The following is a 12,304-nucleotide window of genomic DNA, read 5'->3' on the forward strand; positions in this document are numbered from 1 at the left end:
TTGCCAATAGGTAGAGAAGACAGTCGTCGCGTAATGAAAGGAACAATACAGGGGAAACGAGGCGGCCTACGGTATGTCCGGCTAGGATTGACAGTCGAACTATCGGGACATGACGTGCCAATCAGGCAAAGCGAGCCCAGCGCGAGCAAGGACTCTGTTGCGCTTTGGTAGCCCAGTTAGGTTTTGGGACTGCTCCGACCGTCCCTTTGCACTCGGCCGCCGCGATTAAGGTTGGCCCAGCGGCAAGGATTGGAAGAATTGCGAATTGTGGCTGCGTTTTGACAGCTAGTTTGGGCTTGCCACTAGAACAAGGCTATCAACCATGGCGCTCCTTGGGTGCGCCCAATTCCTCCGCACTGTGGCTCACTTTTGTCATGGGCTTCCAGTGCCGTCAGGTGGGAAGCACTCGATAACGATGGTCGCTAGCCAGCTTGGGAGGATCCGTTTCGTGCTTCATAATACCCTCACGCCTTTTTTGGAAGGACACGTTGATCATTTCATATTGACAGGCAGCCAAAAGCTCCCTTCCAAAACTCCACACGAGGCAATTGCTCTACAATAAAAGATGTGCGATCGGACCACTGTGGTATGTGCTCCCATGGATGGCTGCACTCCAGGAAGGACGCCCCCCTTCTTCCGATCTGCGGGAGCGCATGCTACCCCTACAGCAGAAGCCGTCGGCAGTCACTCTCCCATTCTTTGGTGGCATCTGTCGAGTCCCTTTCGAGGCTTAGTGACGTGCATGACAGCGGCATCCCTGAAACGCCTGGGCCAGTATGGTGTTCGAGAAAGTGTCCCCATGCACCCCCGAAAAACACCCACCTTTGGCGAGCGTGCTTGGACTTTTTCCGCTGTACCGCGGCTTAGGAGATTTAGGACGATGTCGTCCCTTGGTGAAGCCAGCTGCGTGTTGGCTGCATATGGTATGATCTAGATCAAGAGGACATTGTTCGTAACACACGTTCGATCACTAGGATTTCTCGATTTCACGGGATGGCTACGTCGTGGAAATGTGAGTATCCAAAGGACGGATACAGTGTGGGGGGGCCGGAGGGAAAGGATTTTTTGGCGAGCTTGCTTGGACTTTTTCCGCTGTACCGCGGCTTAGGAGATTTAGGACGATGTCGTCCCTTGGTGAAGCCAGCTGCGTGTTGGCTGCATATGGTATGATCTAGATCAAGAGGACATTGTTCGTAACACACGTTCGATCACTAGGATTTCTCGATTTCACGGGATGGCTACGTCGTGGAAATGTGAGTATCCAAAGGACGGATACAGTGTGGGGGGGCCGGAGGGAAAGGATTTTTTGGCGAGCTTGCTTGGACTTTTTCCGCTGTACCGCGGCTTAGGAGATTTAGGACGATGTCGTCCCTTGGTGAAGCCAGCTGCGTGTTGGCTGCATATGGTATGATCTAGATCAAGAGGACATTGTTCGTAACACACGTTCGATCACTAGGATTTCTCGATTTCACGGGATGGCTACGTCGTGGAAATGTGAGTATCCAAAGGACGGATACAGTGTGGGGGGGCCGGAGGGAAAGGATTTTTTGGCGAGCTAAAACGAAAAAAAACTGGTAATTGTTTTGGTGTGGTTCTCAACAAAGCCAGCGCTTCAGATTCCGTCAATAGATGTGTTTCTTCGAAGTTGTGGTTTCGATGGTGACTAGTCGCCACTGCGAAACCAAGAAATAACACGTTTAGCGAACATGGAGCTCCCTTCATCCATTTGTGCTGGTCCTTTGGGATCGGCTGCTGGCTGTTTTTGTGGAATTTTACGACGCCACAATGGAATTTTCTCAGGAATATACGGACGGCCTGGCGGAGACTTCCCGCTATATTTTCCGAATAGAAGATCCATGCCCCAGCTAAGCAGGGGATGCTGTCAGTCTCCAGTGTCGGTATGGCTAACGACGGTTTTCGCCTTATTTTATTTTTATTATTTTTTTTTTTTTGAAAAAAAGAAAGGTAACCCCGTACCCGGACTTGGCAATTCACGATCAGAAAAGTTGAATTGACGATGAAACCTCGAGATCTCTGCAACTGTCGATTTAGAGTATAGACTTCGAGCTCCTGCTCCAATTTTTCCGGGAGTCATCAGTAGCTCACGACATAGGCTGATGTCGTGCAGTGCATCACCGATGGGCAGACAAGAAGAGTTAACTCACTCGTATGGTGATTCGCGGCCCTTGGTTTGAAGAATTTAAAAACGGCTCGACGCAGCATCCACTTGTGCAACACACTTGCCTGCTTCAAGGGCGTCGGAGAGTTGCGAGAGGTGTACTGACTAGTCTCGTTTAGAGGTCGACTACTGATGCGCTACGAACGTTATGGAAGCAAGGAGGATTTCATCCCGATTAGCGAGCCCTTTGAGTCCCAGCGCAACAGCCTGACACACGACTCCTTCGCTGATTATTGTTATTGCGGAAGTCGTGCTCGAAGATCGCAGGAAAAGGATCGCCCTGGCCAGCTTCAGACCGTGGCGTTTTCTTAAACGCGCCTTGCAAGCCATGTCCGCATGGCTGCCGCGAACCATTTAAATGTGAACGTACAAGGTGTCTGGTAAACACACAATAACAATGAAAATAGGTAAGAACAGTAGTATGCCTTTGGAGTTGCTGGTCAGGGTGAGAGAGTCGTGGGCCGTCATTGGGCAAAGACAGTCGACACGGAGTACCATCTCTCTCGATCGACAGCATGTAAACCTGACTAAGAAGTCGCCCTTCACTACTCACGGATCAAGATGTGTAATCAAAATTATTGATGGTGTCGCTGCCGAGTCAAGATGCCTTGAAAGCCCAAAATTGATTCTGATTCAAGACGCTTCATCAACCGCGTAACATGGGTTTACAACAGGTGTCTCGCTCGCCGCTGGGGCCGGCACATAAACGGTTTTTGTTGTTTCTCCCACCCACTCCTTCAATAAATTACGTCTACCCATAGCTTGGCGGATGGTCTAGTCGTTGTTCGGCAAACATATCGGCGCTGGACGTGTATCTCACATTCCGCCTTTACTTTTTCGTCAAAAAGCCATGGGCACAACGCCAAAAAATGAAGTGCGGTAGTAGTGCGAACGTCAGGACTCCGTAGTGATGAAAGAAATCTCAAATTCCCCGTTCCGGTACCACACATCCATGCTCCCGCCGCAAAACCGTGGCCTTCTACCACTAAACAACATTGGTGCGGTTGCTGTGGCTAGCAGCTACAGTAGTTTTTATTGCTAGATCTCCAGCCTTCGGAGATTTTTCTGGCTTGTCAAACCGTCTTCTCCCGCTGTCCTGGGCTACATGTTCCCGGGGACGAGCTGCTTGATTCTCTCCAGGTTTGAGAAGGGATGGGGGGTTGCATATTGCTATTGAAACCATGCGAAAAGGGGAGACTGTTCGTCCTGCCTTAATTGCCAGTGCTCTCAGTCCGCACCCATCGCCGGACATGGCCGCAGAGTCAGTTCGACCCGCCAAACGGAATGTGTGCTATGGCTGTTATCGATTCTTACCAGATCTGGTAAAGTGGCACAGCGATAGCCCGCAGTTCGAGTAAAGCGCAGGTTAAGCGTTCAGGCGCCACAAGCGCTTGGTGGGAGACGTTGCACTAATGATTTTGCAAACTGCGCAGAATACGCGAAGATGGCCGCTCTGTGTCATCTACTAGAACCAGGCTATAAGGTCTCATGTTCAGCGCTTTTACCGGTGGCAGAATACACACGAGGCTGACGACGAGGAGAGCGTCTATCTTGCCGCAACGCCAGGCTCCGTGCACTTCCCGCAGCCGCCAACGATACACAGTCCTCAGCAGACGGTAGCCGGGGTCTACGGTTTGCGAAATGCGCACAAGGTGGTCAGATTCCACGGTACACTATGGCGGAAGTCCACGCGCCCAACCTCTCTTGAAAGGGTTATTTTGGCTTTGGTTCAACAACAAGGCAAAATCCGATGCGAGGTTTCGGAACAGATTTGTTACAGCGAACGAGTTGCTGGGAATTGAACAGACATAACCTAGGCCGCAGATCAGCGGGGGTAGTCCGATTGACAGCTGCGATCGATCCACAACGTGCGTGCATCTTGCAGGTGCTTTCCTGTCTGCTCATGCATGCGTGAAGCACTATTATGAACTTACGATGCACGAAATGGTCATATGGGAACTCGTACGGCCACTCGGAGAACAGGAAATCTTCAGCGTCGTGCTTCTAAGAGACAGGCTGTTGTAATGCCAGCGAATCAAGATTGCTCGCGACCCAGGTTTATGTTGACAGCATCCAAGGAACTGGTGTGATCTTTGACACAGCAAGAAGCCAATCCTCCATCGAACAATAAATTAGCTCATCACGTCGCCGACATCGCGTCATAGTTGAAAATGCCGACCCGTGTCTCGGCATGGGTCTTCAATACACTTGAAGAGTCGATCGCTGTGGGCGCGGTTCAGCGGCACTATGTTGCAACTGTACACAAGCGGAGAGCAAGTAAGCAACTGAAAGGACCTCCTTTGTGCAACGTCCATTTCCAACGAAGCTAGTGCATAGAGCTCGGAGTTCTTCACAGCCAGGACCTTTTGATGCATCTGATCATGCATCTGTGGACAGACTCATGCACGTACGCATCAAATGTTGCACAGTCACTGGTAATAGAGAGGAGAACTATTGCATATGTTAGCCCTCCACGGATCCCATGGTCTGTTCGTTATAACGACGCTCTTTCTGTCCAGTAGAAGTTTTAGGTCTGAGTGATCCTGAGGCGATGACAGCAACACATAGCTGATTCCGCCTCTGCGCTTTGCTTGTGCTTTTTCAAGGCAGCTTTCTTGAGCAACCTCGTAGTAAGGAATATTAGTCACAGCTTGCAAGTGCCGTTCAAGACTGAGACTTTTTGGTAAGATGAAACGCCAGCCGGAGTCAACCCCGCCGATCCTTCATTGAAAGGTTGCATAACGACCACCTCACGGCGAGATCAAGCGGGCATCACCAATCATGTCACCATAGTGAGGCGCTGGTAAGAACGGCATGCTAGTCGTTACATGTAGATGGGCACGAACCATGTCACGATGATCTCTACTGTACTCAGATCCATCCGCATTTGCGACTTGCTCCAGTTGGCAAGCACGATCGTAACACAGAGGGCTCCTGCTCGCAAGGCAAGAGCGAGGGCCACAGATTCTGCACGTCTGATGCCGGCTCAATCTCAGATCGATCTTGGCGCGCAACCTCCAGCAACGCGGAACTCTTTCCAGATTTCTGTACACTTTCTCTCATCCGTGCAGGCTAGTTTGCGCCGCCACAGACATGGTCGTTCAAATTCACTGTACTCCTTGTTTCCCCCCAAAAAAACATCTATATTTTTCGCAACCGATCTGCCAAGCGAAACCCCCCAGTTGTCAAGGGACTATCTCGCTGTATCTCCTATGCACGATCCACACCGCCTCATCAAAGTCAATCCAATAGTCGAAAGTACCTATCGAAGGCGACACTCAGCTTCAAACATACACTCCGACATGATCAACGAGTCATGGCAGACATGGTCCGAACAAGCTGAGCGGCACGACCCATCTCAATGACAGGAGTCACTGGCCTTGTACAAGGCCTAGACTCCTGCACTGGCGGACGATACCAGCTGAGGTGTATGTGGCAAAGCAGGCATCCGATCAAAAGGCGGCAGAGAGGTTCGTCGTAAGTTACCGTCTGCGTCAGCTCTCTGAGAATTAGAATTTTTATCGAGGACGCAGTACTACGCAGTCTGGTCGATCTCTTTCCAAATAGTGCTTGTGAATTACAGAGCCTCCCAAGACTCAGACCATTGCAGGCTATCCAACAAGGAAATTGACCTGTCATGTGCAGTGTTATTGCTCGGTCGGTATAAGTATCTGATCACATTACAGGATTTGCTTTTGCACGGAATGTGCTTCGACAAGGATATAACTTGTTGTGTGCATAAATCCTACGAAGGCTGATGTTAGAGCAATCGGACCGAAGGAGCTTTGTACAACGGTCTCAACATTCTAACACCAAGAAAGCTGCTGCGCATGCATCAAACGTAATACGCGCATTATCCTTGTGCAGGTCTTAAGGATCGACGACTACATCAACAATACATCGGAGTGGCCTCTCGTGTTCGTATTGTGGTGTTACGATAATCGGCAAGTAGAGCGTCCTATCGTGGCTTCCTGTCAGCGCGACTCTGCTCGAACGGATCTATCAGATGCAAAATGCAATCTACAGATATCGGCCTTGGGATAGTGGTTGCAGCACAGACGATAGTGCACAAGAGAAGTCATGATCGAACTGGCGATAAGCAACGAAAACACGTAACAGATAGCATCGCCGACTTCAGGACCCAGAGTTGCATTCTAGATTTACCAAAGACAAAGGTTTCTAGCAACTAAAGTCATTTCTTTCCTTTCTTACTCGGTCTCCCCGTCTTCTCCCTTCTCCTTTCCTTCGCCCTCCTTTCCTTGGCAATATCCTCGACACCCTTCAGCTCATTCTTCCCCACGCCTTCCTTGAACCTTCCAATTCTCTTCTCCTTTGCCTCTGCTATCCTCCTCTTCCTCACACGGTAGTCATCTCTCCACTTGTCCGCTTCTTTTGGTGCCTTCTCCTGCTTGTGCTTGAATCTTCTTGCAAGAGCAAGATTGGCCGCACCGGAAATCTCACGCTCTCCGACTCTAGGCAATCTGTCAATTCGCTCACGCTTTTTCCACTCGTCGAAACGTCCAGACCGGAATGAAGCCGCAATTTTCTGTCCAGATTCGCCCTTGATATATTTCACATGGCCCTCGCGGGAGCCGTCGAGATCGTTGGCGCGTCTGACGTACTTTTTACTCTTCTTGTCCCAGCGCATACCACTTCCGCCGCGAGCACGGCTCGCCTCTTTGAAGCCGCTGTTTTCGTCATTGACTATATCCATTGTGGCACCCCTGGCCTCCATCAAGAAATCAGCGGCGTTTCCAGATCCTTTGTGTACACTAAGCGCGCGGTCTTCCGCGAGGCTCGTGGACCTCGGCGTGTAGCTCATGAAGTGCTCCGCATCTTCCCAGCCACCATCAGCAATGTCAGGACCACGACTCAATTTTCCGGAAAGTCGGGAGCGTGGTGCAGTGCCGGATTTTCTGTTTCCATTCGAAAACGTGACTTCGAGCTCGTCCTCCGATGCAGACTCCATGTCGACGGTCGCTGTTCCCCCTGACCCTGCCCCTGCGCTGACCCTTGGATGACTCCCATCCCCTGCGCCAACGCCGGACATTTCCTCCGTCAAATCCGAAACCTCGCCGTCAGCGCGGGAATTTTGTGTTGGCCCCAGCAGATCATCAACAACAGCATCGGTAGCGGCATGGCGAGCAGGGAACAAATTATCCGAGGTCCTCCTCGCCGCACTTCGCGATGAGGGCGTCCCAGTAGCGACGGTTCGCTCCGCGTCATCCCCTCGCAATTTTTCCATCCGCTCTTCGCTTTCTATTTGAGTCTTACGCCTTCGAGGCTCCATACGTTCCCTGGCCTTCCGAACCATGTCTGCTGTCTCATTGCCTGCACCTCGTTTGCCGACTTCGAATATTGTTTCCTCTGGCCTAAACCCCCGTATTCGCCTGAGGAGATTTTCCCGATCCTCATTGCCCTTGTCGTCTTCGATATCGACTGCGTGGCCAAAAAAGAGATTGACCTCATTAATCCCAGTAGCGCTAGCTAAAATATCCTTGCTTCTTTTGACACTTTCGGACGAGGCTGAGTTACGTGTCTTCGTGTATAGTTTCTCGCCCTTTGCAGCGACCGTTCGTTGTGCTGCGAGGTCCTCGTCCTCGTCGAGCAATTTATTTACTGTCTCAGAGTAGCTTTCGAGGCGAGTCCTTGGCATTGTGCCCATGACCAGATCGTCTGCAAAGCTAACACTCTGTAAGTTTCCGCCAGAAGCGGTAGAACGGCCTAGCACGAGTCGTTTGCTGAGAAACAATTGTAGATCAAGCATGTAGGGCAAATCCTTCATCGTAATCAGATTGTAGCTCCAACCCTTTCGACCAGCTCTTGCAGTGCGCCCGACTCGGTGGACCCATAGTTTCGCGCTCGAAGCGAAATCATAATTGATCACGTTGCTCAAAACGGGGATATCGACTCCACGTGCTGCAATGTCTGTCACAACAAGGATACTTGTTCGCCCCGAACGAAACATGTTGATGTTGATCTTTCGCGCTGTTTGATCGAGTGAGCTGTACAGGTAGGAGACTGCGAAGCCGGACGTGCGTAAGAGAGTAGTAATGTATTCTACATGATGTTTCGTCGCTGTGAAGATGATGGTTGCCTTGTCAGCTACTCTCTCGACGCCCTGCAGGGCGCCTCGCTTCCGCTTCTTTGTGTTGTTTATATTGCCAGGCTGGTCTACGGCGGCATCTGCGGCTGCTGTTGGGCCAGTTGGCATTTTGATAACATCGTTAAGGATGTGAAGCAAGGCCGCCTCTTTCTCGGCGCTTTTCACGTAGAAGAACGCGTTTTCCAGCTCAGTTGAGACTTTTGTTTCTGCGTCCAAGCGAACAAGTTTAGGTTCTGAAAGTCCTGCTCTAGCAAATTCGACGAGTGATTTCGGTAACGTCGCGGAGAATAGTAATGTTTGTCGTGAGGCAGGAAGTGCGTGTAATATTTCGCTCAACTGGGCTGCAAATCCCATCTCAAAGAGGCGGTCTGCCTCGTCAAACACGACGTATCTTATGGACGACAGATCGAGGCCCATTTCAATTTGTAGATGTAGGAATCGTCCTGGTGTGGCGATGATGATATCCGGATTGCTCGCCATCGCCTTGAACTGGTCTTCCATAGAGTCGCCTCCAACCACCAGCATTGACCTCAAATCAGTACCCTTTCCCAGCTCATTTGTGACCTTTATTGTCTGTAGAGCCAATTCTCGACTTGGGCTAAGTATCAGTGCCCTTGCCCCTACCTGGGTCTTGTGTGCCTTTAGTTTCTGTATCATTGGTACCACGAAAGCGGCAGTCTTTCCGGATCCCGTTCGTGCACTGGCAACAACATCCTGCCCGTCCAGAATGATTGGAATCGCTTTTCGTTGAATCGGTGTCGGTACAGAGAAGCCTTTTCGTGTGATCGCCTTAAGAAGCTTTGCATCCAAGCCCATGGACTGAAAACTGCCTCCTTTCACCTTCTTTCCTTGCAGTGTGACACCTCGCTTATTTGCTGAGGATTGTTCATGTGCGATAAAAGCCTCGTCATCGTCGCTCTCTGCGTCGTCTGCGTCATTGAGAACGTCTATGGCTCTATCAGGCATTGGTACATGAGATGCTATGTCGTCAATGAACTCATCGCTAAGATCGGCGCCAGCGCCAACCAGAGCGCCTGAGATATCATATTCGTTCTCACTTGCTGCCGGTGAAACAGCTCGGAGAGGCATTGAGAACGTGGTTACAATGTTGTATACACGAAACAAAGGTTGTAGCTAGCGACTCCAGAAGAAAAAGTTGTCGCGCTCGGGATAAATTACCTAGGAGGCCTTATCGATAAGTCGGAAGGAAAGTTTTGGCGGTATCTGAGCGCATCTTGTACACTTTTTTCCTTTCGAACTCATTACCCTCGACTCAAGGATCATAGTACTCAACTTGCTGATAAAAAGATCTGAATTTTGATCTCGATTTTGAGTCACATCAAACACTTCGATCATGCATGACTAGCTCACGAAACCAATCGTAATGGTCCCGCGGGCAGAGATTACTGGGCGACGGCGCCCGACCAAAACGAAGAAGCAGAATCATGCGCTGAAGCGGAAGCGAGAGACGCTCAACATTGAGGAGCTTGAAAAGAAAGTGGAAGAATTAGACGTTTCAAGCAGCACCTTCAAGGATTTCGATGATCTTCCACTATCCGAACCTACGAAAGCTGGACTGAAGGCTGCCCATTTCACGACTCTAACGGACATACAAGCCAAGGCCATTCCGGTTGCTTTGAAGGGTGCAGATATCTTAGGTGCAGCAAAAACAGGCAGCGGCAAGACACTTGCGTTCCTCATACCTGTACTGGAGAACCTATATCGCGAACAATGTGTCGGCCCAGACGCTGGCCTCGGCGCTATGATCATCTCTCCCACTCGCGAGCTCGCTATACAGATCTTCGAAGTCTTATATAAAATCGGGCGTAAGGGCCACATGTTCGCAGCAGGCCTAGTAATAGGTGGCAAGAGCCTAAAAGAGGAGCAAGATGCCCTCACGAGGATGAATATTGTAGTCTGTACCCCCGGGCGGATGCTTCAGCATCTTTCACAGACGGCAGCTTTCAATGTGGACAATTTGAAAATCCTGGTCCTAGACGAGGCAGACAGGATTTTGGACATGGGATTCCAGCGAGATGTGGACGCCATTGTGGAGTACCTACCAAAGGAAAGGCAGACAATGTTGTTTAGTGCCACACAAACAAAAAGGGTGTCTGATTTGGCACGACTTAGCTTGCAGGATCCTGAGTACATCTCTGTGCATGAGGCAGCTTCGAATGCAACGCCTGTGAATCTGCAGCAAAACTACACTCTCACTCCTCTCAACGAAAAATTGGATACTCTATGGAGCTTCCTACAGAGTGCTAAAAAGTCTAAGATTCTTGTCTTTCTCTCCTCAGCGAAACAAGTTCGCTTTGTTTATGAGGCTTTCCGCAAAATGCAGCCAGGTATACCACTCCTCCACCTCCATGGGCGCCAAAAACAAACCGCGCGTCTGGATATTACGTCCAGGTTTGCATCCGCACGTGCCTCCTGCCTGTTTGCCACGGACGTTGCTGCGCGAGGTCTCGACTTCCCCGCTGTAGATTGGGTCGTACAAGTCGATTGTCCCGAAGACGCGGACACCTACATCCACCGTGTTGGACGGACAGCACGATATAACCGAGAGGGACGTGCGGTGCTACTTCTTGACCCGAGTGAAGAACCTGGCATGCTCACACGTTTGGCCCATAAAAAAGTTCCCATCGAACGCATCAACGTTCGGCAGAATAAGAAACAGAGTATAACAAACCAGCTAGCAAACCTCTGCTTCAAAGACCCGCAACTAAAGTACCTGGCGCAGAAGGCGTTCACTTCCTACGTAAAGTCTATCTACATCCAGAAGGACAAAGAGATATTTCAGCTTACTAAGCTACCTCTCGAAGAGTTTGCCGCGAGTCTGGGTTTACCAGGTGCGCCGAGGATCAAATTCATGAAAGGTGATGATGCGAAAGCGAGGAAGAATGCACCAAGACAACTTTACATGTCTGACGAGAGCGACACAAGCGATGAGGATGGTCAAAAGGAGCCAAAGACGAAGGAGAAGAAGAAGAATGCTATTCGCACAAAATATGACAAGATGTTTGAGCGTGTCAACCAAGATATTCTTACAAATCATTACACGAAATTGATACATGACGAGAATGAGACAAAGAGCGAAAAACAGCCTGGTCAGCCTGGAGAGCTCAATGGAGGCAATGAGGACGATGATGAGTTCCTCTCCGTCAAGAGGCGCATTCCTCTGGATGATGCGAACGAAGATTTTTCCCCAACTGACATCCCCGATAAGCGACCTAAGCGGCTTGTGCACATTGAAGGCGCTAAGGAACCCATCCTAATCGATTCCAAGCGCGCCGAAAAGAGACTTTCGTCTAAGAAAGCACTACTCAAATACAAGGAGAAAGGGACGAAGTTGATCTTCGACGACGATGGGAATGCACGGCCGCTATATGAATTGAAGGATGAGAAAGACTTCGCCGAGAATGGACTACCGGAGGAGCAGCGCAGGAAGTTTGTTGAGAACGAACGAAAGAGAGTTGAAGTAGAAGACATCGAGGATAAGCAGATTGCGAAGAACAAGAGAAGGGAGAAGAGGGCCAAGGCAAAGGAGAGGGAGAGGATGGAAGCCATGAGGGGGGCTGATGCCGAGATATATGACGATGACTACGGTGGAGTGACTGTGGGAGGTAATGAGAACGGCGAAGACGTCGTTGCCAACTTTCTGGCTGATGCGGAAGGCTTTGTCGAGAGCGAGGAGGAGAAGGATGAAGGGTCAAGAGAAGTCAAGCGGGAGAAAAAGTGGTTCCAAGACAGCGAATCGGACGATGGCGAAGATCCAGGCAGGCAGAGGAGGAAGAAGAAGAAGAGGAAGACTGACAAGAAGACGGCTGAAGTGCATGAACCGGAGACGCTGGAGGACCTGGAGAGAATGGCTGCAGATTTATTGAGCTAAGAAAAGAAAATCAACTGACTTCGCACCAGATGTGTGTATACAACAAGAATATGAATCGCAATTGGGTTGTGGAGCAGCCGACACGCCGCGAAGGAAATTATGATGGATGGTTACGGGACGTCACTCC

At 50.3% G+C, this 12,304-nt stretch overlaps 2 protein-coding genes across 2 annotated transcripts; one reads left to right on the plus strand and one right to left on the minus strand.

The window, feature by feature from the left end:
• Nucleotides 1–6,306: 6,306 nt before the first annotated feature.
• On the minus strand, nt 6,307–9,417 carry PV09_02528 (uncharacterized protein). The gene has a single exon (XM_016355584.1). It carries the CDS (start codon nt 9,372–9,374, stop codon nt 6,372–6,374), a length of 3,003 nt encoding a protein of 1,000 aa, XP_016216720.1. The 5' UTR covers nt 9,375–9,417; the 3' UTR covers nt 6,307–6,371.
• Nucleotides 9,418–9,557: 140 nt separating this feature from the next.
• On the plus strand, nt 9,558–12,221 carry PV09_02529 (uncharacterized protein). Its single transcript, XM_016355585.1, has one exon. The coding sequence runs from the start codon at nt 9,670–9,672 to the stop codon at nt 12,175–12,177; it is 2,508 nt and encodes an 835-aa protein (XP_016216721.1). The 5' UTR covers nt 9,558–9,669; the 3' UTR covers nt 12,178–12,221.
• Nucleotides 12,222–12,304: the final 83 nt, after the last annotated feature.

Source organism: Verruconis gallopava (assembly GCF_000836295.1).
Source record: "Verruconis gallopava strain CBS 43764 unplaced genomic scaffold supercont1.6, whole genome shotgun sequence".
Classification (NCBI taxonomy): Eukaryota; Fungi; Ascomycota; class Dothideomycetes; order Venturiales; family Sympoventuriaceae; genus Verruconis; species Verruconis gallopava.

What these genes read in the sequence shown, in the direction of transcription:
- PV09_02528 (XM_016355584.1), bottom strand. Translation starts at nt 9,374, where the DNA reads ATGCCTCTCCGAGCTGTTTCACCGGCAGCAAGTGAGAACGAATATGAT.
- PV09_02529 (XM_016355585.1), top strand. Translation starts at nt 9,670, where the DNA reads ATGGTCCCGCGGGCAGAGATTACTGGGCGACGGCGCCCGACCAAAACG.